The sequence below is a fragment of the Piliocolobus tephrosceles genome, chromosome 2 (genome assembly GCF_002776525.5).
Source record: "Piliocolobus tephrosceles isolate RC106 chromosome 2, ASM277652v3, whole genome shotgun sequence".
Lineage (NCBI taxonomy): Eukaryota > Metazoa > Chordata > Mammalia > Primates > Cercopithecidae > Piliocolobus > Piliocolobus tephrosceles.
Genome location: NC_045435.1, coordinates 135,523,429 through 135,550,893, shown reverse-complemented (window position 1 = coordinate 135,550,893; position 27,465 = coordinate 135,523,429). Strand labels below are relative to the sequence as shown.

Genomic DNA, 27,465 nt, shown 5'->3' with positions numbered 1-27,465 from the left:
TTGTTCAGTGTTCTTGAAGACTCTAAGCTGTTTGGCTGGGGCTGGCTGCTACTTTACTTGTTCAGTGTTCTTGAAGACTCTAAGCTGTTTGGCTAGGGCTGGCTGCTGCTTTACTTATTGGTGAACCAGGACCATGATCCAGTTGTTTGTCACTGATTCTGGGGGAAGGTTTGTGTTCTTTGTGAGTCCTGAGAAGATCTTGGATTGGGTCATCAGCATCCAGTATTCCTCTTAAATCCCTGGTGGGTGGAGCAACCCATGAGAAAGAGGGAAGAATACAGTGCTTCTTAAAACTTGAGCTGCAGAGGCCGGGCACGGTGGCTCAAGCCTGTAATCCCAGCACTTTGGGAGGCCGAGGCGGGCGGATCGCGAGGTCAGGAGATCGAGACCATCCTGGCTAACACGGTGAAACCCCGTCTCTACTAAAAAATACAAAAAACTAGCCGGGTGAGGTGGCGGGCGCCTGTGGTCCCAGCTGCTCCCGAGGCTGAGGCAGGAGAATGGCGTAAACCCAGGAGGCGGAGCTTGCAGTGAGCTGAGATCCGGCCACTACACTCCAGCCTGGGCGACAGCGCGGGACTCCGTCTCAAAAACAAAACAAAACAAAACAAAAACACTTGAGCTGCTTGGGAAGACACCTTGCTACGCTCCTTCCCAGAAATGCTGATTCAGCAGGTCTGGGCGTGACCTAAAAGTCTGCATTTCTCACTCGCTCCTGGGGGATGCTGATCCTGCTGGCCTGGGACCAAACCACATCATTGGAGAGGCCAAGGCTATAAGGTAGAGGTTGGCAAATTACAGCCCAGCAGCAGGTCCTGCCAGCTGCCTGTTGTCAATAAAGTTTTGGTGAAACACAGTTGCTCCCATTCATTTACATACTGTCTATGGCTGCTTTCATGCTACAGTGGCAGAATTGAGTAGTTGTGGCAGAGACCATGTGGCCCACAAAGCCAAAAATATTTACTATTTGGCTCTTTTTTTTTTTTTTTTTTTGATTGAGATGGAGTCTTGCTCTGTTGCCAGGCTGGAATGCATTGGCGCAATCTCGGCTCACTGCAGCCTCCGCCTCCTGGGTTCAAGTGATTCTCCTGCCTCAGCCTCCTGAGTAGCTGGGACTACAGCATGCGCCACCACGCCCAGCTAATTTTTGTATTTTTAGCAGAGATGGGGTTTCACCATGTTGGTCAGGATGGTCTCGATCTCTTGACCTTGTGATCTGCCCACCACGGCCTGCCAAAGTGCTGGGATTACAGGTATAAGCCACTGTGCCTGGCCTGGCCTTTTACAGTAAAAGCATGCCAACCTCTGCTCTTGCAGTTCCTCAGCACCCTTAGCCCAGTTGTTCTAATTACAGGCATGGGACACCTCCCACTCCTTTCTTTCACTGACTGAGTACCCTAGGACCACTACTGCTAAGAAATCAACTCTGCTAAGCATTAAATCATATTCTCTAGAAGAAAAAACATGAGACTGATACCACTGCATTTACCTCTATCTTTGTAGATCACAAAACACCTTAAGACCCTGTAGCAACCTAGGTGATGCTGTACCCATCTTGTGGAGGTACAAACCAAGGCTCAGAGGAGAAATAGTTACGCCTGTGGTCACACAGCAGATTAGTGACAAACCCGGGTCTTCCAGGCTTTGTACCTAACACGTTACCTGTTGTATATAAGGCAAAATTGGATGATACTTGGTATATTGGTCATCTAATTCTGTGTAACAAATTACCCCTAAATGTAATGGCCTAAAGCAGTAGTAGACATTTATTATTGCTCACAATGTCTGTACGTAAGGAATTCAGGATCAACTTGGTTGAGCAGTTCTGGCTCAAATGTTTTCCTGAGGCTCCATCAGATGTCAGCCAGAGCTGCAGCATTTAAAGTTTAACTGGGGCTGGAGAATCCACTTCCAAGGATTCAGCTTGGAGAATCAGCTTCACTCACGTGGCTGGCAAGTTGGTGCTGGCTATTGGTAGGAAACTTCATTTCTGTTCCATGTTGACCTCCCTGCAAGGCTGCTTGAGTGTCCTCACAACATGGCTGCTAGCTTCCCCAGAGGAAGTGACGCAAGAGTGAGACAGCTGGGGGATGCTATCTCCTTTTTATGACGCAGCCTCCCAAGTCACATAGCATCATTTCTGCCACATTTCTGTTTATCAAAAGCAAGTCAGGAAGTCGTCAAAGAATTTGTGGGCATATTTTAAAGCCAGCCCAGTAGGCCGATTTCCATTCCCTTGCCTGCTGGGAAAATTCAGGGTCCTGTGGTGGTGTCACAGTGCTGGTCTTTAGTTGATTGTAGAATGTGAAACTAAAGTCCTAAGCAAGAATAAGGTAATTCACAAATTACTAGCAACATCTAGGCCTCAAGTTTTGTTCTGTTCTGGAGTAGTGTACCCAAAGGAATCCTACCAGATGGACTTCAGAAAAGGTCGGAGAGGGCCAGAAGGAGATGCCCATCTTCATGCTGTGTTTGAAAACAGAAAGACGACTACGTGGTTCGAAATCCTCCCACGCAATCCAGATATGCTTCTCCTAACGGCCAGCTCTCCATTCCCAATTTAAAACTACCTTTCTAGCCCAGAGGCCAAGTGCCTTGTTGGAGAAAGCAGCAAGACCTGAAGCCCTTCGGTTGTACTGGTTAATGCTCCACACAGTTCCCCTATAAAGTATTAAACACACTTCAGTAAGAACTTTGTAGGGGTAGGCCGGGTGCAGTGGCTTATGCCTGTAATCCCAGCACTTTGGGAGGCCAAGGTGGGCGGATCACGAGGTCAGGAGATCGAGACCATCCTGGCTAACACAGTGAAACCCTGTCTCTACTAAAAATAGAAAAAATTAGCCAGGCAAGGTGGCAGGCGCCTGTAGTCCCAGCTACTCAGGAGGCTGAGGCAGGAGAATGGTGTGAACCTGGGAGGCGGAGCTTGCAGTGAGCCGAGATTGCACCACTGCACTCCAGCCTGGGCTACAGAGCAAGACTCCATCTCAAGAAGATAAATACATAAATAAAAAGAACTTTGCAGGGGTAGAAGGAGGAGGCTGTGAATTTGTGGATTAAATTTGCCCTTCCAAGTCTTTGTATTAATTCATCCTTATCTCAGCCAGCTGACTGCATTTCTTGTCAGATCTGTTTCCAGGCAACGTCTGGTACTGATGGGTGAGAGTCGAGTTTGTTCTTCCATGCCCTGCCACCTCTGTGCAAGGCGTTTTAAGTGTGGGAACTCATTCAGACAGATGGTAAACTCTGATCTCTCTCCATTGAACAGGGTCTGGTTGTAGCGCCTTAGTCTTTCATAAGCAGTGTTTGGATACCCTCTAGTGGATAAGTGAAGATGGTCGCCATGCTTGCTAAACAGAAGGGCTCCGAACCTGGGATGGGAGTGGAGGTGACTGGGGCTTGAAGAGCCCCTTTGACTCTGGAAAACAAATGTAGGGAGAGGTCAGTTTGAGGATAATGTAACTCCTTGATGGTCCAGGAAAGAGGTATACTTGTTCATTGTATAATCGTCTCCGGCTTGATATATTTAATAACCTGATTTGAAAAACAGGTAACAAAAACATAAGGACACATATATGTGCGTGTGTGTATTTCCTAGTGCAAAGAGTGTATGTGGTGGTAAACAGGAATTGGCAAACTTTTTCTATAAAGGGCCAGATAGTAAATATTTCAGGCTTTGTAGCCAAGAGGCCACATATTCTGTTGCTGTAGTGTGAAAACAGCCATAGATAATACATTCATGAATAAGCATGGCTGTGTTCATTGACTATACAAAACAGTGAGCCGCATGGGGCCATGGGCCAAAGTTTGCCAACCCCTGGTGAAAAAGAAAGAACTGAATTGTGTTTGTCTCTTGCACTAGATGGCAAATTCCTCCTGTGCAGAGACCCAAGTCTCATTCACCTTTGTACCCTGGGCACTCAGTATTGTGCCTAGCCTGTGGCAGGTGCCCACAGCCTGTTTACTGACTCAATAAGGCTCCTATGTCAAACTCTGTAATATATCACCTTTCTTGCAAGATTTATTGGAATTCATTGAATTAAGAGCCGCATGCTCTCTAACTTAGATGTTTAAGCCATCAGAGCAAATAGGATTAGTTGCCATCCTGTTTTCCATGTACTTGTCCTTAACCAAGATGCCATGTGAAAGACCAGCACTTCAAAAGGCCTTGTCGTGATCAGCCCTATTCAGTCTGAAGATGACACTCCCTGGTGGGCCAACAGTGGTGGGCAGCTGCTGGGCATCTTGTTTTACAGAAGTGGGAGTGGGTTTGCATAGAGGCTTCTGCTGCCTTTACTAGAATCTCCATATGCCCAGAACCTTGCACGTGGGAAGGGACTGGCTGGTGGCATTCCAGGTAATGTCCCATCCCTAAGAACATGGCAGGAGCCAGCTTCTCTGTCTCAAACACTAGCCTGTTCCTCTAAGGCACGCTTATGGTCTGCCAAACTGCCCTGTTATTTTAAAGTATTAATCACAATAGCAACTATCATTTGTAGAGCTTATTGTCTTTATGTGGATTTTAGAATATATGTATTATCTCTATGTATTGATGAAGAAACTGAGGCACAGAAGAGTTAAATTACTTGTGGCATGGTGTTGATGTGTAGTACAGTAAAACTTGAGGCCGGGCATGGTGGCTCACGCCTATAATCCCAGCAGCAATTTGGGAGGCCAAGGCAGGTGGATCACCTGAGGTCAGGAGTTCAAGACCAGCCTGGCCAACATGGCAAAACCCCCTCTCTAATAAAAATACAAAAATTAGCCAAGTGCGGTGTCATGTGCCTTTGAGATCCCAGCTACTCTGGAGGCTGAAGCAGAAGAATCACTTGAACCCAGGGGGCAAAGGTTACAGTGAGCCAGGGTTGCCACTGCACTGTAGCCTGGGCGACAGAGCAAGACTCTGTCTCAAAAAAATAAATAAATAAACTTGGACTAAGTTTTTAACTCACTGTGCCTTGGTTTTCCTATCTATAAAATCATCATGATAAAACCTATTTTAAGGCTGGGCGTGGTGGCTCACACCTATAATCCCAGCACTTTGGGAGGCCGAAGTGGGTGGATCACCTGAGGTCAGGTGTTTGAGACCAGCCTGGCCAACATGGGGAAACCGCGTCTCTACTAAAAACATAAAAATTAGCTGGGCGTGGTGGCATACACCTGTGATCCCAGCTACTCGGGAGGCTGAGGCAGGAGAAGCTCTTGGACCCAGGAGGCAGAGGTTGCAGTGAGCCAAGATCACACCACTGCAGTCGAGTGTAGGCAACAGAACGAGACTCCATCTCAAAAAAACCCCAAAAAAACAAAAACATATTTTAGAGGGCTAGCTGTGTGGGGCAAATGAGGTAAGGTACAAGAAGCGTTTCCTTACTCCATAGTAGATATTAGACTGTTACCAGGGGCTTGGGCACATAGGTCCTCAATAAATATTGGTTGAATAGATGAAAGCTATTTGCCTAGTCACACAGGTGGTAAGAATTCAAAGCCCAGCTCTTCCTACCAGGCCAGATGGCCTTGGCATTATACCATTCAACCAAACAGGAACAGGGGCATGCTAACCATGGTATTGAGGTGGGCCATGTGGCATTCAGGTGTCCACACAGGGCAGGGAAGACAGAGGTTCACGGTTAAGCATTCACGGTTCACTTAGCCTGACATCGTATTGGCATTATTACTTATGAGAGAGCTCTCAAGCTCAGTCCATACATCCAGGGAGCTGGAAATAGACTTCTTGGCTCCACACAAGTGTAAAAAGCTTCAGTTGCAGAGAAAAGTAGGTGTTTTACCTGAGAAACAGGAGAGGTGTTCCTCCTAAGAGCCATTGTAAACCCTGGCAATAATATTAGCATAGTAGTAGTAATTGCCACAGCACCTCGCAAGCACTGTTGTGCATACACTGATTAACTCATTTTGTCCTCGCACACCCTAGGAGGGAAGCCTCTGTATCCCCATTTTACAGTTGAGGAAACCGAAGCTCAGGTTAGTAACTTGCCTGAGGGCTAATGGAATTCAGGTAGACTGACTCCACAGTAAGGATTTTCCCCATGAAGCAAACTTTGCCTTTCGGTCTGCTATTACCATGTGTGGTAGTGTCACCTCAGTGAGAGAGGAAGGAGAAGGAAGGAACAAGGAATCAGACAGTGAAGACTATAGGATAAATAAAAATAGCACCAGATTGGAAGATGCCACTGAATACTAGTTCTGCTTTGACCCCTGACTAGCTCCATGACCCTAGGCTGGTTGCTTCTGAACCTGTCCTGGACTTCTCTTCATTTGTAAGCATCTCTTCATGTGTGAAATGAGTTAATCAATCCAACACTAACATTCTCTGGCCTTCAAACCACTATGGGATAAGTCTTGGCTTTAAGAAAAGGTGCCATCCTTGGAGACTGCTGTCTGATGCCAGGCCTTCTTTGCAAGTGGATTCCCACCTGATCTTCATGTATCAAGTCAAGACCTCCAAAAGACCCATGTCACCAGCTGGGGTGTCTGTCTCAGAGTTTTGGCATTCCTCCCACCACCCAAATTTTGCCTGGCTAACTCTCATTCACCTATTTGTCTCTGACTTCCTCTGACCTTCCAGACTTGGTTGGGTCCTTGTGCTTTACATTCTTGTATCAGCATAGTTTCTTTTCATAGAATTTATTACAGCTTATGATTAAATATCAATTGACTTACCTTCTCTAGGGCCAGAGACCGTATCTTTTTTCCCCATCGTTGCACTGCCATTGAGACCTCAGGTGTTTTGTTTTTGTTTTTGAGATGGAATCTCACTCTTGTCACCCAGGCTGCAGTGCAGTGGCATGATCTCAAGTCATTGCAACCTCTGCCTCCCGGGTTCAAGTGATTCTCCTGCCTCAGCCTCTCAAGAAGCTGGGATTACAAGCATGTGCCACCATGCCCAGCTAATTTTTTGTATTTTTAGTAGAGACGGGGTTTCACCACGTTGGCCAGGCTGGTCTCGAACTCCTGACCTCAAGTGATCTCTCTGTCACAGCCTCCCAAAGTGCTGGGATTACAGGCATGAGCTACCACGCCCAGCCAAGACCTCAGGTTTTTGAATGAATGAATGTTGCCACATGTGTGCCATATTAAATGTACACCAGAAGTAGAACAGCCAGGCATGGTAATATTGGTTGGTTCTCTTCTGGCAGGCCACATAATAGCAAATCTGCGATCACTGATTTCCAATGCTGCTTCATTGCAAGGAATTAGTATGATAAATGATTTAAAATCTAATGAGGTATTTCAGAGGTATGCTGAGATCTCACCAGAACAATGCACATCCCCTGAGCGAAACCAGATGGGAACAGCTGGTGCGTTGCTTCTAGGTTAGCCTAGTTAATTGTCAAAAGTTACCTGTTTTCAAGGCTAGAGTACATTTTCAATAATGGTACTCCTGCCAGTCAAGGCTAAAGTCAAAACTAAATCAGCCAACTTATGTCCTATAGCAGCGTAGCATTTCCTGCCCCAGCAGCAGTGCCTAGAAAACCTGTGTCATAATAATACTCAGTAGGTATTTGAATAAATGAGACTTTCTAACACTGCCATCACATAATTCCTCTGAGCAGCAGCATAGCTGTCACAAAGCTCATAGATACCACACGGAGTCCTCAGGGACAAACTTATTGTCTTTCTGGAAGATGTTGAAAATTGTGCCAGAATCAGTGGCTCATACCGGTAATCCTAGCACTTTGGAAGGCTGAGGTAGTAGGATCACTTGAGTCTAGGAGTTCGAAATCAGCCCGGGCAACATAGTGAGACCCCCGGCTCTACAGTAAATTTAAAACCTAGCTGGGCATCGTGACATGCACCTGTAGTTCCAGCTACTTTGGAGGCTAAGGTGGGGGAATCACTTGAGCCCAGGAGGTCGAGGCTGCAGTGAGCTGTGATTGTACCACTGCACTCCAGCCTGAGTGACAGAGCAAGACCCTATCTCAAAAACAAAAACCTGACATTTGTTTTCTTTTTTTTTTTGTTTTTTTTGGGACGTGGTTTCGCTCTGTCGCCCAGGCTGGAGTGCAGTGGCCGGATCTCAGCTCACTGCAAGCTCCGCCTCCCGGGTTTACGCCATTCTCCTGCCTCAGCCTCCGGAGTAGCTGGGACTACAGGCGCCCGCCACCTCGCCCGGCTAGTTTTTTGTATTTTTTAGTAGAGACGGGGTTTCACCGTGTTAGCCAGGATGGTCTTGATCTCCTGACCTCGTGATCCGCCCGTCTCGGCCTCCCAAAGTGCTGGGATTACAGGCTTGAGCCACCGTGCCCGGCCTGTTTTCTTAGTCCATAGAATAGTCGAATACAGATGATGTGGGGGTAGGAGGGTACACACAAAGGACAGAGGAGGGCAGTTGAAATCAGCTCACTGAGAGCTGCAAGAGGTGAGTTGATTTTCAATTTAAAAAATTTCTTCAGGCTGGGCATGGTGACTCATGCCTGTAATCCTATAATAGCACTTTGGGAGGCCGAGGTGGGCACATCACTTGAGCCTAGGAGTTCAAGACCAGCCTGGGCAACATGGCAAGAACTCGTTTCTACAAATTAAAAAATTACCTGAGTGTGGTGGTGTAGTCTCACCTACTTAACACTTGTAGTCTCAGCCACTCAGAAGACTGAAGTAGGAGGATCACCTGAGCCCAGGGAGGTCGAGGCTGCAGTGAACAGTGATCACGCCACTGCACTTCAGCCTGGACGACAAAATGAGACCAGTCTCAAAAAAAACAATTTTTTTCGTCATAGAAAAACACACATAATCTGGTACCATTCCAAATAGAAGCAAGCAATTTCCCTCTATAGCACAAGGCAGCAAGTGAAATATTTGATGTTTGTGATGATGCTGGGTCATCAAAAGGTTTAGCTGTGTTAGTAATACTGTATTTAAGTTTGAAAAGGAGACACAGAAAATATATTTAATTGAGCTCATCAACTTACTGTTCACAGGAGAGGTTGGAAAAGAAACCTTAGGTCACTGAAAAGTAGAAACTTTCAGCTCCATAAAAGGTATCCATCATCTATCAAAAACCAACAACACATATAAAAATGTAAAACATTAAAATGATAAAACAGAATAAAATAAAGATTGCCACCATCACTTGTGTTCTGGAAGATTGTTCTGGATATTTAAGCTAATGCAATAATTCAGGAAAAAGAAACAAGTCATACAAATATTTGAAAGGACCAAAGCTGCTGTTACTGCAGATGGCTTAGCCAGATAATTCTAGGTATTGGCTAGGCATGGTGCCTCACGCCCGTAATCCCAGCATTTTGGGAGGCCAAGGTGGGCAGATCACCTGAGGTCGGGAGTTCCGCAACCAGCCCAACCAGCATAGTGAAACTCTGTCTCTACTAAAAATACAAAATTAGCGGGGGCGTGGTGGCTCATGCCTGTAGTCCCAGCTACTTGGGAGGCCGAGGCAGGAGAATCGCTTGAACCCAGGCGGTGGAGATGGTAGTGAACCAAGATCATGCCATTGCACTCCAGGCTGGGCAACAAGAGTGAAACTCCATCTCAAAAAAAGAAAAGAAAAGAAAAAAGAAAATTCTAGAAATCAACTGACATCAGTAGGGTGGTCAAATACATGTAGACCCAAAAGGCTTGTGAAAAACAGCAGTTCTTACTTCCATAACTCCCCATGTTTCTCCTCAGAGACAGCTACTCTGGCTTTACCTGTATCCGTAGTTATAAATAATATGTGAGCTGCCATCTTCTGATTCAATTCTACATGTTAACTAGTCACTTCTCGTTACCTTCTCTCTTAGCTTGGGCTGCCATAACAAAATACCATAGACTGGGTGGCTTAAACAACAGGAATTTATTTCTAATAGTGCTATATAGACAAAGTCCAAGATTAAGGTGACAACAGGTAGGCGTCTGGTGAGGGCTGTCTCCTTTGTTTGCAGACAGCCACCTTCTTGCTGTGTCTTTACATGGCCATTCTCTGGTGCATATCAGTGGAGAAAACATGAGAGGAAGCTCTCTGGTGTCCCTTTTTATAAGGGCACTAATCTCATCATGAGAGGTTTAGACTGCATCTAAACCTTATTACCTACGAAAGGCCCTACCTCCTGATACCATCACACTGGGATTCAGGGTTCAACATATGAATTTGGGAAGCACACATTTGATCTGTGGCACCATCTACATGCTTGAAGCTTCCTTTCTCCATGTTATAATTCCTTTTTTTTTTTTTTTTTGTCTTTTTTGAGACAGGGTCTCACTCTGTCATCCAAGCTAGAATGCAGTGGCACAATCACAGCTCATTGCAGCCTCAACCTCCTGGGCTCAAGCAATCCTCTCACCTCAGGCTCCTGAGTAGCTGGGACTGTAGGCATGCACCACCATGCCTGGCTTGCTTGCTTGCTTATTTACTTAATGTAGAGACAGAGTCTTCCTATGTTGCCCAGACTGGTCTTGAACTCCTGGGCTCAAGCAATCCTCCTGCCTCAGCCATCCAAAGTGCTGGGATTCCAAGGTATGAGCCACTGTGCTCAGCCTATTAGTTTATGATTTAAGTCAATATTCTGTTTATTATCCTTACATAAATATTATTTAGAGCTGAGTATCATAGTGAACAATGATTTTGTTTTTACTAAGGCTAATAATAGAGTGGGTTTGTTTTGTTTTCTTTTGTTTAGTTTTTTTTGTCTTTTTTTGTTTAGTTTTGTTTTGTTTTTGGTGTTTGTTCTCTCTTTATAGAGACTCCGGTTCTAGAAACAACTCGCCTGCAGCTGGCTGGCTGGACCAGCACACACTGAGGCTGACGGGGCTAGACTATTTACAGGCCCATTGTGGGCTGTACTTTGGCCACCTCCCAGCATAGCACTAAGCTGTGACGATAAAATAAGTTAGGTCCAGCAGGGCAGGGCTTGGAGGGGGCAGGGACGGGGACTTTACACACAAGTGCTGGGGGGCTCAGGGCCTCAGTACTCTCAAGGACCCGGCTTTGTAGCTAATTTTGTCTCACATTTTTTCCAATTGCCTCTCAGTGAAGTTTCCCACAAAGCCAATCGCGTCACATAATCAGAGTTCCCATTTTTATCTTGGATGTATTTCTCTTGGGGTCCTCCCTTCACTGTCATCTGTGGAATTCCTTTTGCCTTTCTGTTAGGTTGAATTTCTTGTTTTCTTATCTTCCTTATTGTCCTCTTTCTTGCTTTCCTCCCTCATTGTGATGGAGCAAGTTCCCTAATAGCTTCAGTCAATAAAAAGGGAATAAAATGGCATCAGGCATGGTGATGAGAGCCTTTAACGTGGCTTGGCTGTCTTTCAAGTCACTCTGCTCCAATCTGGTTACCTTCTATGTCTGAGGCACCTGTCATGGTTGGATTTCCCTTCATCCTGGGGATGACCTTCACCTCTCTCTGTAGTTCTCTTGTTGGTTTATTCCATGTTGCCTTTTTTAAAGTTTTATGCTCTCCTTTTGGTGAGTCATGTCCTTCAGTAGATTCCTAAGACAGAGTGCATGGAAGGTAAATTTTTCAGATATTACATATCTGAAAAAAATATATTCTCCACTTGCCCTTCATTGATCATTTTTGCCAGGTAATTTCTAGATCAAAAATAATTTTCTTTCAGTAATTTGAAATCATTGGTCATTGTCTTCTAACATTGTTTACTTTTAGAAAAGGTTAAAAGCCATTCTTGTTTCTGCTTCTTTTGTTAGGCAGCCTATTTGTTCTCTGGTGGTTTAAAGAACCTTCTCTTTGTACCTGATGTTCTGAAATTTCATGATGTACCTTGATTTGGTCTATTTCATCCACTGTGCTGGGTACTTAGAGGAATCCTTTTATATAGAAATTCACATCCATAAATTCTGAGTTTCCTTGAGTTATTTTATTTGAGTTTTCTTGAGTAGTTGATTTCTTTCCCTCCACTTTCTTCACTCTCTCTTCCTGGAACTTTTTTTTTTTTTTTTTTTGAGACAAGATCTGACTCTGATCTCAGCTCACTACAGCCTTGACCTCCTAGGCTCAAGCAATCCTCCTACATAAGTCTCCCAAGTAGCTAGGACTACAGGCCCGTGCCATCACACCCAGCTTTTGTTTTGTGTGTGTGTGTGTGTGTTTTTTGTGTTTTGTTTTTTTTTTTTTTTTTTTTGGTGGAGATGGAGTTTTGCCGTGTTGCCCAGGCTGGTTTTGAACTCCTGGGCTCAAGCAGTCCATCCACCTCAGCCTCCCAAAGTGCTGGGATTACAGGTATCAGCCACCTCGCCTGGCCCCTGGAACTTATTAATCAGATGTTTGACCTTCTGAACCCATCCTCTAACTTTTTTACTTTATCTCACCTGTTTTTTTCTTTTTCATTGTTATCTTTTCTAGGAGGTTTTCTTGATTTTTATCATGCAGCATTTCTATTGAGTTTTTAATTTCTACTATTCTGTTTTTAATTTCAAAAACTATTTTTGTTTTAAAGGACTATTTTTGTGTCCTTCTTGCAACCTCCTGTTCCTTTTTCACTTTTGTAATATCTTTTCTCTCTAAGATACTGATGATTTTAGGGATGGGAAATGTTTTCTTCTACCGCTTCAAGGTTACTTTCTTCCAGTTTATTTTTTGGTTTGTACTCTCTGCCCTGTTATGTAGGCTTTGCTTTCTTCATAGATCCAATAATCTTGGTTATCTGCCTATATTTCAAGAGTGCAAAGCTGTCTGGATGCTCTGAGAATGCGGATGGGGCTTATGAACCTTGAACTTCATTGAAGATTGACCTGGCTGGGCTGCGTGTTGAGGAATCCCCAAAGCAGTATCTTTGTCTTTTTTCTTATGCTAATGAAGACCGAGCAGAGGGAAAGGTTAGGGATTGGACAGATGAGGAAGTGTTCATACTGAATACTTAGTATTTAAGCCCCTGGTTTTCACTGTAATGTTCAAACCTTCAACTATGTCCCTCAATCCAGAGACGATTTTGTTTTACCTTTTTTACAGTGTTTCTCAATCAAAAGTAATTTCGCCTCCTAAAGAACATTTGCCTCCTAAAGACATTTTCGATTGCCATTAAGAGTGGGGAGGTGGAGCACAGCTGCTGGCATCAAGTAGGTAGAGGACAGGGAAGCTGCTATATACATCCTACAGTGCACAGGGCAGCACTCCAGATCAATGATTTTTTTGGCCCAGGCCAGGCGCAGTGGCTCACGCCTGTAATCCCAACACTTTGGGAGGCCAAGGCAGGCAGATCACTGGAGGTCAGGAGTTCTAGACCAGCCTGGCCAACATGGTGAAACCCCATCTCCACTAAAAATACAAAAATTAGCTGGATGTGATCCCAACTTGTAATCCCAACTACTCAGGGGGCTGAGGCAGGAGAATCACTTGAACCTGGGAGGCGGAGGTTGCAGGGAGCCAAGATTGTGCCACTGTACTCTAGCCTGAGCGACAGAGCGAGACTATGTCTCAAAAACAAAAAGAATTTTATTGACACAAAATGTCAATATGCCTGAGGCTGAGGAATCCTAATCTAGAGAATAAACTTTTACACTAATGACAGAAGTGGGGCAATCAACCAGCAGCTTACAGTAGAGCAAAGGGTAAGGACTTAGCGACTTTCAAACAGCTTCCCACCAATCCTCCTTATTTTAGCCGCTCCTGTCCCACCCCCAACCTTCGTTTTCTGTCCGAGAGCTACCTGAGTCTTTTTAGACTTTGCAGTGAAGTTGGTTTGTTTCTTGACTTACCTGTTAACCACCTTAGAACTCAGCTTTCTCAGGGTCAGTAAGTCAGTTATCCATTGTTCATATGTGTTCTAAGCCTTTTTTTTCTTTTTCTTTTTTTGAGAAAGAGTCTCGCTCTGTCACCCAGGCTGGAGTGCAGTGGCATGATCTTGGCTCACTACAACCTCCACCTCCCGGGTTCAAGTGATTCTTCTGCCTCAGCCTCCCAAGTAGCTGGGACTAGATAGAGGCACGTGCCACCATGCCCGGATAATTTTTGTATTTTTAGTAGATACGGGGTTTCACCATATTGGCCAGGCTGGTCTCAAACTCCTGACCTCATGATCCGCCCACCTCGGCCTCCCAAAGTGCTGGGATTACAGGCATGAGCCACCACGTCAGGCCTAATTTTTGTATTTTTGGTAGAGATGAGGTTTCACCATGTTGGCCAGGCTGGTCTTGAATTCCTGACCTCAGGTGATCCACCTGCCTCGGCCTCCCAAAGTGCTGGGATTACAGGCATGAGCCACTGCACCTGGCTGTGTTCTAAGCTTCTAAAAATGTTACTGTTGTCTCTTTTCCTATTCAACCCATCCTCTTGAAAATTTTAGAAGGGTTTTTGGAGGGAGCAAAATTAGGTGTTCAGTCTGATATACTTTCCAAGAATGCTAAAATACATGAAATACATGTTGAAGCTACAGTCATTGGCACTGACACAGCAGATGAACATGGGTGAATGGAATGGAATAAAGATTCCAGAAACTGCCACAATATATGGGAAGACACCGATAAGTGTCTATCTGCTAGAAAAAATAAAATTTGCCTTTATTTACCCCATATATAGAACTCAATGCTAGTTGGAGTAAAGATGTAAGCATATATACAAAACTATAAAAATATAGAATGTTTTTATAATCTTCTGTTGAGAATGACCTTGTTAAGAAGGTAAAAATAAAAGAGTTAAAGAAAACCAATTATGTCAGCCAGGCATGGTGGTTCACACCTATAATCTCAGCACTTTGGGAGGCCACTGCAGGAGGATCACTTGAGCCCAGGAGTTCGAGACCAGCCTGGGCAACATAGTGAGACCACATCTCTACAAAGAAATGAAAATCAAAAAGTTAACCAGATATGGTGCATTCCTGTAATCCCAGCTACTCAGGAGGCTGAGGTAGAAAGATCACGAGCCCAGGAGGTAGAAGTTGCAGTGACCCTTGATCATACCACTGCACTCCAGCCTGGGCAATAGAGTGAGACCCTGTCTCAAAAAAAAAAAAAAAATATGTAAAAACTTAAAACTTCCATAGACAAAAGACTGTATATCTTTGAAAAATAAAACTGGATCGGGAAAATATTTGTCACATATATGGTTGGTTACCATCTCTCTTATGTAAAAGATCTCTACAAATCAGAAAGTGACTTTTAAAAATCTATCAGGCCAGGCATAGTGGCTGGCCAGGTGCAGTGGCTCACACCTGTAGTCCTAGTACTTTGGGAGGCTGAGGCGAGCAGATCACTTGAGGTCAGGAGTTTGAGACCAGCCCTGTCTCTACTAAAAATACAAAAAATTAGCCAGGCATGGTGACGCACTCCTGTAATTACAGCTACTGGGGAGGCTGCAGCATGAGAATTGCTTGAACCTGGGAGACGGAGGTTGCAGTGAGCCAGGATCACACCACTGCGCTCCAGCCTGGGTGATGGAGTGAGACTGCCTAAGAAAAACCCACACACACACTGACAAAAAAAGAAAAAGAAAAAGAAACTATCAGGAAATAAGAAGGGAACTCTACGTGGTTGATAGCATTACAAGCATTCAAAAAAATGCTCTACTGTCCTTGACACTGATGAAGAAAAATGCAAATTAAAGTAGAAACAAGATGCTATTCATCAGTGGTTCTTCATGTGTAGTCCCTGGGCCAGCAGCATCAGCATCACCTGAGAACTTGTTAGAAATGCAAATTCTCAGATGCATCCTAGACCTGAATCACAGGCAAGTGGTAGGCCTAGCCATTTGGTTCAACAAGCCCTTCAGGTGATTCTGATGGTCAAATTTGAGAAACCAGGAGAAAGAAGGAACTGCCTTAGGTATTGCAGATGACTCTCTCTCAGTATTTAGCAAGAGATGTCAGACATAAGACTGAATACTACAGGATCCATTTATATGAAGATCAAAAGCAGAAATTAATCTAGGATGATAGAGATCAGGGCAATTGTCACCCTTAGAGGAGTAACTAGAAATGGGGGTAAGGTTTTCAGGTGCTGTTAGTGTTCTGTTTCTTGAATTGGATGCTGGTTACACAGGTTTGTTCAGTTAGTGAAACTTCCCCAAGCTGTTCACTTAGGATTTGTATACTTTTCTTTATGCTGTATTTCAATACAGCAGTGAAAGTTAAAACAGTGAGAGTTCTGTTTTTTAAAATCAGGTTTTTAGCCATTAAAACATAGAAATTTAGTCTGGTGAAGGTGGAAAACATGCATATACTGATAACAGAGTAAATTCATACAAGCTTTTTTTTTTTTTTTTCTGGAGATAGAGTCTCACTCTGTCTCCCAGACTGGAGTATAGTGGTGCAATCTCAGCTCACTGCAACCTCCACCTCCCCAGTTCAAGGTATTCTCCTGCCTCAGCCTCCCTAGTAGCTGGGATTATAGGCACGCACCACTACGCCCTGCTAATTTTTGTATTCTTAGTAGAGATGGGGTTTCACCATGTTAGCCAGACTGGTCTCAAGCTCCTGGCCTCAAGTGATCCACCTGCCTCAGCCGCCCAAAGTGCTGGTAGGTGTGAGCCGCCGCTGTGCCCGGTCAGTAAATTAGTACAAGCTTTTGCCGAACAATTTGGTAGTACCTCTAAAGCTTAAAATATGTATTCTAGAAATCTTCCTCCTAGACATCTCCTGGAATTCAGGTATACAAAGGCATAGGTTATAAAAATGTTTCTGGGTATTTTTGTACAAACATAAAGAAGACAGCCTAAATTTCCATCAATGGGGGATTGGTGACATGAATTATGGAAGACTGAGCAACTGTTAAAATTGGCAGAGATGCGTGTATAGTAGTGTGGAAGGCTGTCCTCTATGGTATTACTGACTGAAAGAATGCAAGTTATAGACTCTGTGAACAGAGTGATCCATATTTATACGGGAGAAAAAGAAAGATGTGCAGGCAGTGGTTATAAATGCTAGGAAAGAGGCTAGAAAGGGTAAATACAAAATTGTTTATGTTGGTTTTTCTTGAATTTTTATAACTGGTGGATAGGGATGGGGTTGTCATTTCTTTATATACTTCTGTGTGGTTTTTTTTTTTTGAGACGGAGTCTCGCTCTGTCACCCAGGCTGGAGTACAGTGGCACAATCTCGGCTCACTGCAAGCTCCGCCTCCCGGGTTCATGCCATTCTCCTGCCTCAGCCTCCCAAGTAGCTGGGACTACAGGCACCCGCCACCACGCCTGGCTAATTTTTTGTATTTTTAGTAGAGATGGGGTTTCACTGTGTTAGCCAGGATGGTCTTGATCTCCTGACCTCGTGATCCGCCCGCCTCGGCCTCCCAAAGTGCTGGGATTACAGGCGTGAGCCACCGTGCCTGGCCTACTTTCTGTGTTTTTTATTTTATTTTATTTATTTATTTATTTTTGAGATGGAGTTTCCCTCTGTCACCCAGGCTGGAGTGTAGTGGCGCAATCTCGGCTGACTGCAACCTCTGCCTCCTGGGTTCAAGCGATTCTCCTGCCTCAACCTCCTGAGTAGCTGGGACTACAGGCATGCACCACCACGCCCAGCTAATTTTTGTATTTTTAGCAGAGACGGGGTTTCACCATGTTGGCCAGGATGGTCTCGATCTCTTGACCTCGTGATCTGCCCACCTCAGCCTCCCAAAGTGCTGGGATTTACAGGTGTGAGCCACTGTGCTCGGCCCTGTGTTAATTTTTTACCTGCATTTATCACTTTGAAAGGTTAGTTTTGCCGTTAAAAAAAAAAGTCTTACCCTAAAAAAAAAAAAATGCTTATAATGCTTATCAGAGAAAACAAAAACAAACAATATTTTTGTAGTCTAAGCAAATAAAGATTTAGGTTTATCTTAAAACAGAAGATGAGTAACATTTTTGAAGAGTGGTTTTTATCAGTATTGGCTACAGTGGAGATAAAAGGTTTGCTTCTTGATATTTTTCAGTTACCTAGGAAATTAACTTGGGTAGAACAATTCTTTTCTTGACAGAGACATTCTTTTTACTTTGTTTGCTTGTGAGGTCATGTGTCAAGTATTCCTGTTCTTTGAAAGACGACTCAGTTAACAATATTATGCCTTTGTGTAAAAGATGACCACAGCCAGCAAACTAGACAATGCAGCCCGGGACAGCAGGCTTCACTTGTGTTAGTAATGAAAAACGTTTTTGCATTCAGAGCCAAGAGCTGTGAGTTGAGCCTGTTTAGCTGGATACAGACTTGTGATGGAAACTCTTAAGCCCTTGTGATCACACAGAGAGACACTATCAACACATCTACAGTGCCTCTTCACTCACTGTTATGTTTCCTATGGGAGTCATCCACAAAGGGCCGTTCTGACCCTATCTCAATCAAGAAGCCTGAAATGTTTCAGACGCTGCCATGCCGGATTACATCTATTACCAGTCTTACTGATCCAACAGAATGTCAAACACATTGTATAGATTACCTGTCAGAATCAATTTGGGCCAAAAACCTCATTAGTGTGAGGCTTAGCGCTTTCTGGAATTATATCCCATTCTGTGTGTCTTCACTTTCAATAAGTGTTGTTGCCACAAATGTAAACACAAAAGCACATCTCCATTAAGCACCTTGTCTCTGGAATTCATATACTAATATCAAGCAGATAAAAGAATGTTGATGCTCAAATCTAAAGAGCAGACACAGCAACATTTAGAGTCTTAGCTGCTCCCCGGCACAGGCACCCAAACTGTACCAGGAAAGTGGCTTCTCTCGGGAAGCAGTTTAACATGTCCCTTGGAAACCTGTCTGATGGCTTCAAGATCTTCACAGGAAGTCTTCCTTCTTAAAGAATGGCCTGAAGTCTTCTCTCTTCAACATCCACTTCTTCTCATCCCTGTTTGAAGGCCCCCAACTACCTCAAACTGAGTAGTTTGAAAATTTAACTCATGAACAACACTCCCTTAACCTGTTCCTCTTCCACTGTTCCAACAGAACAAGTCAAACCCTGATCTACTCCAGAAATCTTTCTAGAGACCTAGGGATCATTCCATTGTATCCTCTCCCTTCTCCTCCCCCTACCCCATATCTAATCCATTAAAGTCCCATCTGCTGAAATTTGTCTTGAATTCACTCACTTCTCGATATTCACTGCCACCATATTGGTCCTGAAGACTTCATATTCTCCCGCTTGGATTATTGCACGCTTTCTGAATTTGTCTCCACACCACTGCTCCCCCTTTCCCCTCCACATGTCCATTCTCTACCTGCAGCCAGAGTGGCTTTATAAAAAAAATCTAGCCTAATGTTAACATTCTCTTGCTTAAAACTCTCCCACCGCCCTTTGGATAAAGCACAAAATCTCTAGGCCTCCTGGGCTCATATCATCTCGCTTTCCCCAGCTCTCTAACATTTTGCACCAACATCCTAACTTACTACTTGTTCTTACAGGTTCTAGAAGGTAGCAGAGCCCTTCCCACCTTCAGACCTTTGCCCACGCTGTGCCCTCTGCCTGTAATGTTGCCTTCCCGCTTCTGTCTCGCCAGTGCTTTCAGCCTTCAGGTTATTCTTCAGCCTGGACTTCTCCGATGCTTCCTGTGCCTGCCAGCAAGGTCATTTCCCCCATCACAGACCCTTATCATACCCTTTACCTTCTTCATAACATTTGCCACAGTTGTAATCTGTCAGGTATTTCCCCCCACTAGACTTTAGTTCTCTACAAGCAGGATCTGTACAATTTGTATACCACTGTCCTTGGAGCCTGATAGCAGGAAGCCCAGATATTGTAGGTGCTCCTGTGTTAAACAAATAAAGGAAATCTGTCTTCCAAGCCTGGTGATTAGAGTTACTTTAGTATTTTGTTTCATATACCACAAAGAAAGCTAAACCAGAAATGAAATTCTTTGTCCTGAGTCACACACAGCAAGCCAGGATTTGCAGGGCTAGAACCCACCCTGGACTCTTGTTACTGTGTCCTGGGCATGTGGTTCACATCTCAACTTTTTGGGACTTAGGAATAAAGTCCACTTGGAAGGTGCTAGAATGTGAGTGCATACCTTGCTCTAGCCTTCCTTTGTCCAGGACTCAAGACACCTACAGTTTAGGTCAGTTTCCTTTTCCTTGATGAAGCCTACCTTTAGTCAGTGAGTGGTGTTAATTTGTTTGGGTATGGTCTTCCTTATCAGCAGTTGGATGACTATTGCTGGGGTAAATGCACAACGTGTGGTAAAATACTGAGTGTCTACATCTGGACTGGGCTGTTGCTTATTCTCTCTTCTGAAAGCTGTCTCAGACCACATGTTATTGGCCATCTGTGAGAACAGCAGGGAATGCCCAGAGGTTCGTCCCTTGAAAGCAGATCAGCTCCAGGGACCACCTCCAAATGCACCTGCAGCCTTGTTTCCTTGGCAAGTATCAGCCTGGGAGCAAATTCCAGCCATGGATGTTGTTTTTCACTAAGTGGTGTTTTAAAACCCCTGATTAGTGCTAATATTTAAAATCGAGATTATTATGTACAAGCTTGAGTTTCTGTGTTCTCCTGGGGTGGAGGAGACCTGGCAAAACCAGCCCACAACTATCAGCTAGGGCTGAATTTTAAGAGAACCCCCTAAAACAAGACATTATTGATCCCTGCCTGGACTGCCATGGTTACCTTCCTGGCACTTGTAGGCACATGAGTTTGCAAACCCTGTAATATTTTTAAGTCACGGCAGGGGAAGGTGAGGGTATATGCATAAAAGTTGTAATTGACTTAGCTGGGCATGGTTCTGCACACCTGTAATCCCAGCTACTCGGGAGGCTAAGGAAGGAGAATCCCTTGAACCCGGGAGGTAGAGGTTGCAGTGAGCTGAGACCGCACCACTGCACTTCAGCCTGGGTGACAGAAGCAAGACTCCATCTCAAATACATAAATAAATAAATAAGTTGTAATTGACATTCTGTATAATTTTTTTTTCTTTGTCCCTACTTCCTTCTTTTTCTTTATCTTCTACTTTCCCCTCCTCTCTCCACTGCTTCTACCACTTTACAGGTTCTGGGGCTGCTGGTATGGACGCTTATCGCTGGAACTGAGTACTTCCGGGTCCCCGCATTTGGCTGGGTCATGTTTGTAGCTGTATTTTACTGGGTCCTCACCGTCTTCTTCCTCATTATCTACATAACAATGACCTACACCAGGATTCCCCAGGTGCCCTGGACAACAGTGGTAAGGAAGCCGTGGGTGGTGGTCTTGTCCACTGCCTGCTCGGTAGGATGGCATTAGTCCTCCACTAGTCAATCCAAGACTGTCTCTCTGCCCAAAAAAGGTGGGCCATACCATGGAGAACCCGACACAGCAGACAATCTCAGTATCCTCTAATTGCCTTTCAAGTGGCTTACAGCTGGGTGTGAAACTGGGCACATCAGAAGGTCCAGAAGTTCCTTTCAGGCAGAATTGCAAACCAATTCTCAGAAGACTGAATCAAGAAAAGCCAGGTTCTCTCATGTAAACTCTCGTTTTATTATTTCCCTGTGAACAATGTCACCTGGAAATAAATATGTCAGGGCGCCAACCTCTGCAGGTCATGCTTCCTACAAACCTCTCCTGGGGCTGTGGCCTTAACCCTTTGTACATCACAGCTCTTTGATGCTGGAGCAATTGTGTATGGAGTTAGCATGCAAATGAAAATTGAAATTAGAACACAGAGGTGTTCTTCTATATTTGAAAAAGAGGATTGTCAGGAATGACTGGATTCTCATCCTGGCTCTGGCACCATGCTGGATGCAGGATGGTGAACATGCGGTCCAGGGGAAATAGATAAGAAAATGAGAAGATACGAAACCCTGTGGCACACACTGCAGTGGGGCTGTGTAGAAAGTGTGATGGAGGCTGCCACCTCAGCTTAGGATGGCTGGGAACTCTTCAGAGAGGAAGTGACATTTAGCTTCATCCTGGAGATCGACCACACACATCCTAAGTGGATTCACAGAGATGGAAGGTGGGTTCTCCTTGCCTTAAGAGCATAGACAATCTGGTTGGGAAATTCAAAGTAGCTAAATGATTTACAAAAGAAATTCCAGTGGTACCACATGTGTTTATGTATAAAACAGAGCTCTCCAGTGATACTATTTTTTTGTCTGTTTCCAACCAATATGTGAGAAAAAATATTTAATTCCAAATAACTGACTTATGAACCAAATTTGAAATATAGTCTATTTGTAGTTACAGACTAAGTTAAGTTGGCAGACTTTCAGACAACACTATCATTGTTCAAAATGCACCTGGCTTTGTTCTTTCTGTGTTGCTAAGCTAAGTCCCCGAGGAAAACAAGTCTTATTTTATTTCACAAAGTGGTTTGACTGATTCTTGACCATTTCCCCAAATCCAAAAGTAAGGACTCTTTATTAAGATTTTCAAGAAAGCGTTGCAAGTTTGAAAAGTAATTCCAAACAAGGTGCTTCATCACTGTCTAGGGTGGTGGAAGCAGCCTTGTTAGAACTGGTGTTTTGCTGCCTCAGGTGAGCATCAGGAGGGAAAGACTCGTTTAGGTGCTGGATTCAAAAACAGTTAGCACCTTGAAGTAATAGTAACTACAGAAACACAGGATGAGGGAATAATCAAAGTTGGTTGGAATTGAAGGAATGCCATTTTGGAGAAAGTTGTGTTCTAGGGTGGGTCTTGAAGAAAGTGCCTGTGAACTTGAAAGAGGAACTTGGACAGTGTAGTAGGAGAGCAAATTGTTGGGATGGAGGAATGGACAGTACCCTTGTTTCCCCTTTTGCCTGAGTCTCAATTTCTAGTATGTTATCCAGATCAGCAATTGGCATGCTGTCTCTGTAAAGGACCAGATAGTAAGTATTGTAGTCGTCTTGGGCTATACTCCCATGGCCCAGCCACTCAACTCTGCCTGCAGCATTGAGAGAAGCCATAGGCAATTTGTAAATGAATGAGCATGGCTGTGTTCAGGTAAAACTTTATTTACAAAAACTGATGGTGGCTGGGCATGGTGGCTCATACCTGTAATCTTAGCATTTTGCGTAGATACCTGAGGTCGGGGGTTTGAGACCAGCCTGGCCAACGTGGGCGAAATCCTGTCTCTACTATAAATACAAAAATTATCCTGGTGTGGTGGCGCATGTCTGTAATCCCAGCTACTCGGGAGGGTGAGGCAGGAGAATCACTTGAACCCAGGAGGCAGAGGTTGTAATGAGCTGAGATCACGCCACCGTCCTCCAGTTTGGGTGACAGAGTGAGTCAAAAAAAACAAAGCAAAACTCGTGGTGGGCCAGATTTGACCCACAAGCCATAGTTTACTGACCTCTTGTCTAGATCATATATAGTCTTTCTCTTCTCCAAGCCTAAAACTCCTTCACTGATTTATTACATTAAAAATTTAAAAATATTGCCTTTAATGGGATTTTAAAAAGAATATTAACAATGCCTTCTTCCGGCACCCCTAGTTTTAAAATGCTTTGATTTGCATTATCAGAATTTATTATCATAAGGTATGTCCCCATTTTATAGATAAGGAAACTGAGGTTTGGAGTCTTGTGACTTTGCACAGATTTACACACAGCAGGGGTCCACATCTCTTGACTTCCATCTGCACTTTTTTTCTGATCTCATCCTGCTCCAGGCCTCCTCTGCCTGAGTGGTAGGTAAGAACTGCAACCAGACACCAGGAAACCAGGACTTCTAGTCCCTTTAGAAGGGTTTATCCCCCTTAAGCAAGGCTGTCAGCCTCCAGGTCAGGGGTTGCACACTCACATGTGTGGGGCACCAGTCAGGTCATACAAGTGAGTAAACTCGGCATGGTATTGAACCTTGCCACCCAGACACACTTTCTTAGCATCTTAAACAACTTGAGAATATTCTCACTTCACAAATAAATAAGCTGGAAATGTGCTCCCAGGATTGCTACATGTTCTGTTTGTTTTCTAAGGCAATCTAGAAATCTGGGCTTTGGTGTGAACTCTCCCAATTTTAAAACGCTTACAGCCATATTCTTAAAATTCATTTGCTGCTGGCAGAAGCTGCAGGTCAAACATGTCTGACTTCTGGTTGGGGTTTATGTTTACTGTTACAAATAAATACACCTTTGTAACTTCTTAAAGCATTTGTGAGTTGGGTACATGGTGTTAACCCAATATCCAGAGTGGAGACTGGAAAAAGTTTCTGTCTGTTAACAACTAAAGACTCTGACTAAAGTTCCATATTTTCTACTACCCATGGAATCTCTTACAGAGCAGCCTGTGGGAGATTCAGATCCCAGCCCAACTGTCATGTCCCAGCACAAATCAGGAGCGTAGCAAGTGTCAGGCTGGGACTTTGTGCTGAGGCAGCTGACAGGCTCCTGGTGCCGAATTGGACTGCCTAAACTCTTGCTACTCAAAGTGTGGTCCCTGGACCAGCAGCATCACTGGGAGATTATTAAGAACACAGAATGTTAGGCCCTACTCTAATTCTGATTTGTACTGACTGAATCAGATATTCTGTAGAGGGCTTTAGAATCTCTATTATGACAAGATTTCCAGATAATTCTTAGGCATCTAAGTGTGGGAAACACTGGTTTAAAAATATAGATCCATAATCCCTGAGTCAAAACCTTTGGGTCAGATGTGAATTAAGAGTTTGTTTTGTGTTTTTTGAGACGGAGTTTCACTCTTGTTGCCCATGCTGGAGTGCAGTGGTGCAATCTCGGTTCACTGCAACCTCCACCTCCCGGGTTCAAGCAATTCTCCTGCCTCAGCCTCCCGAGTAGCTGGGATGACAGGCATGTGCCACCACGCCCGGCTAATTTTGTATTTTTAGTAGAGATGGGGTTTCTCCATGTTGGTCAGGCTGGTCTCAGACTCGCAAACTCAGGTGCTCCACCTGCCTTGGTCTCAAAGTGCTGGGATTACAGGCGTGAGCCATCACGCCCGGCCTAAGAGGTTTTTTTTTTCTTCCAAATTTTAGAAAGGTAATAAGGTAATTTGGTGCATTTATGTCAATATGTGACGTGTACCCCTGAGTCTGGGACTGCACTGTAATGAGACAAATTCACGTTTCTGCAAGAACACGTGGATTTTCCTGCTAAGAGGGGTAATGAGGACCACATTGCTCCCATGTCAGCTCAGGTCAGCTTTTACTGCCAAATGACTTTTGAATTTACTCTTGCTTTTCAGAGGATTTAGGGAATCTAAGATTGCAAAGAAGGGATTGGTAGACTTGGTTTTAGTCCCCTGGGAACTTGTCTGGGAGACCACTGCAGAAACCGGAGTTTTATAATCTTGCATGTAGTGCCTCCATTGATAAGGCGTGAACTTTGCATTGGAGTCTTATCTTAACAATAGCTCATTCCCTTAATATGTCTAGGGAGGTAGAAAGTGACCTATATCCATTTTTAATATGCAGCAAGAACCACAGCTGGTTCCTACTGGCGCCTCTAAGCTCCTGGGCCACAACTGTTATGATACCATTTATTCAGGGAGGCTTGGATAGGTTTTCCAACAAATCTGATTTAAGCTAAAAGGTCAAAGCAATAAAATTTACCTTCTTCATAGCACCAAGCACTAGGGTCTACACACATGTGTTTCCTGAGGGTTCATTCTCTGTAGCTCATCCTGCTGACCTCACTGCAAGCCTTGTGAGCTCCAGAGAGCAGGGTCGTTTGTCTCCCTTTACCAGTAAAAGCAGCTACTCTTTCTTTTCTTTCTTTTTTTTTTTTTTTTTGGAGATGGAGTCTTGCTTTATCGCGCAGGCTGGAGTACCGTGGTGTATTCTCGGCTCACTGCACCCTCCGCCTCCCAGATTCAAACAATTCTCCTGCTTCAGCCTCCTGAGTATCTGGGATTACAGGTGCCCACCACCACGCCCAGCTAATTTTTGTATTTTTTTAGTAGAGACGGGGTTTCACCATGTTAGCCAGGCTGGTCTTGAACTCCTGACCTCAGGTACTCTGCCCACCTTGGCCTCCCAAAGTGTTGAAATTACAGGTGTGAGCCACTGCACCTGGCCAGCAGTTACTATTTCTTAAGTACATGCTGTGTGCCAGATGTCACACCGGGTCCTTTATATTTTATATCATTTTATTTAATCCTTATAGTAACTCTGCAAAGATAGAATACATTATTTCCATTTCGCAGATGAAGAAACTGGGACACTGAGAGGATGCTTGAGAGCCAGGAATGGAATGCAGGTCTTCTAATACCAACCACAGTTGTGAACCTTGGCGTCTGTTTGGCTCCCAGTATACACAGATGTTCCAGTTTCTCTTGCCCCTGGAAGTAGCCATTTCCACTGTGCCATCCTAAGCAGGAAGTGCCAGCCCAGATGTTGGGTCTTGGCAGTCTTTTCAGCACAGCAGCTCTAAAGAGCACCATTTGTTATTACAAATCTTCCAAGAGACCCTTCTACTAATGATAGTGCCAGAACTGAGCACATGACTTATTAGCAGGGGCTGAGAGTCAGAAAATGAGACCTTCCTGTTGGCACTGTCTCCAGCCAGCCTGCCTGAACCTACAGGCCTCAGTCCCTGCTGTCACCTGGTGGGATCACGTTATAATCAGGATTCACTGAGTCTTCCTGTCTCCTCTTAACCAGTCAATCCAAATGCCTTAGCCTGACGGGCACAGTCAAGTTCTAAATGACTGCCTCTGACCTCTAGCTGATACAATCCTTAAACAGGAATAAGAAAAGTAAGTTACCGTGTATACTTTATAGTTTACACCACTCTTTAGCAATATGGTCTCCTTTGAGATGGGTGAGATTTGTATAGTTTTTCCCATTTTGTAAATGGAGTACAATCAGTTTGATGGTAGGTTTAATCCCTATACGAGAGGTCCAAAATAGCATTGGTTTAAAACTTATTTCTCTCTCCTGTGATAGTCCCGAGGTAAGTCACCCATTCTATAAGATTACCTGTGCCCCAGGCTCCTCCTTTCTTGTGTCTCTGCCATCTTTAACAGTTGGCCTGTGGTCCAAGGTGGCAGCTTCAGCACCTGCCACCACATCTACATCCTAGTCAGGGGGAGAGAAGGTAAAAAGTGGGCAATGGAGGGCACACTTCTTCCCTTTAAGGCATAATGTTGACATTGCATATGTTACATCTGCTTACATTCTGTTAGCCTAAACGTGGTCACCTGACCACATCTCCTTCCAAAGGAGGCTGGAAGGTGGAATTTTTAGGTGGCCATGTGCTCAGCTGGAAACTCCATTGCCATATAAAAAGAGAGAAACATAGCAGGGGACAGCCAGCAGCTCTGCCACAGATGAAACAGCTAAAGAGGTTATTTGCCCAAAGCCACATAGCTATGAGCGCTACTGGCCCGTCTCCTGTATTCAGCAGCCCTTCTTCTAGTTGCTTATTATATCTTCCTTCTTTCTTTTTTGGTTGTGGATTCAAAATATAGCTTTTTAGATGAAACCTACATGGACAGGCCGGGCGCGGTGGCTCAAGCCTGTAATCCCAGCACTTTGGGAGGCCGAGACAGGTGGATCACAAGGTCAGGAGATCAAGACCATCCTGGCTAATACGGTGAAACCCCGTCTGTACTAAAAAATACAAAAAACTAGCTGGGTGAGGTGGCGGGCACCTGTAGTCCCAGCTACTTGGGAGGCTGAGGCAGGAGAATGGCGTAAACCCGGGAGGCGGAGCTTGCAGTGAGCTGAGATCTGGCCACTGC

At 44.4% G+C, this 27,465-nt stretch overlaps 1 protein-coding gene across 2 annotated transcripts in view; it reads left to right on the top strand.

Annotated features, from left to right (window-relative positions):
* CMTM8 (CKLF like MARVEL transmembrane domain containing 8) overlaps positions 1 to 27,465 on the top strand; it is a 137,401-nt gene that overhangs the window by 102,949 nt on the left and 6,987 nt on the right. The window contains exon 2 of one of the 2 annotated variants that reach the window (XM_023192283.1): positions 20,852 to 21,025. The exons of the other annotated variant lie outside the window; for it this stretch is intronic. Coding sequence (XP_023048051.1) covers positions 20,852 to 21,025 — 174 coding nt within the window. The remainder of the gene's footprint in view (positions 1 to 20,851; positions 21,026 to 27,465) is intronic. 2 annotated transcript variants of the gene reach the window in all.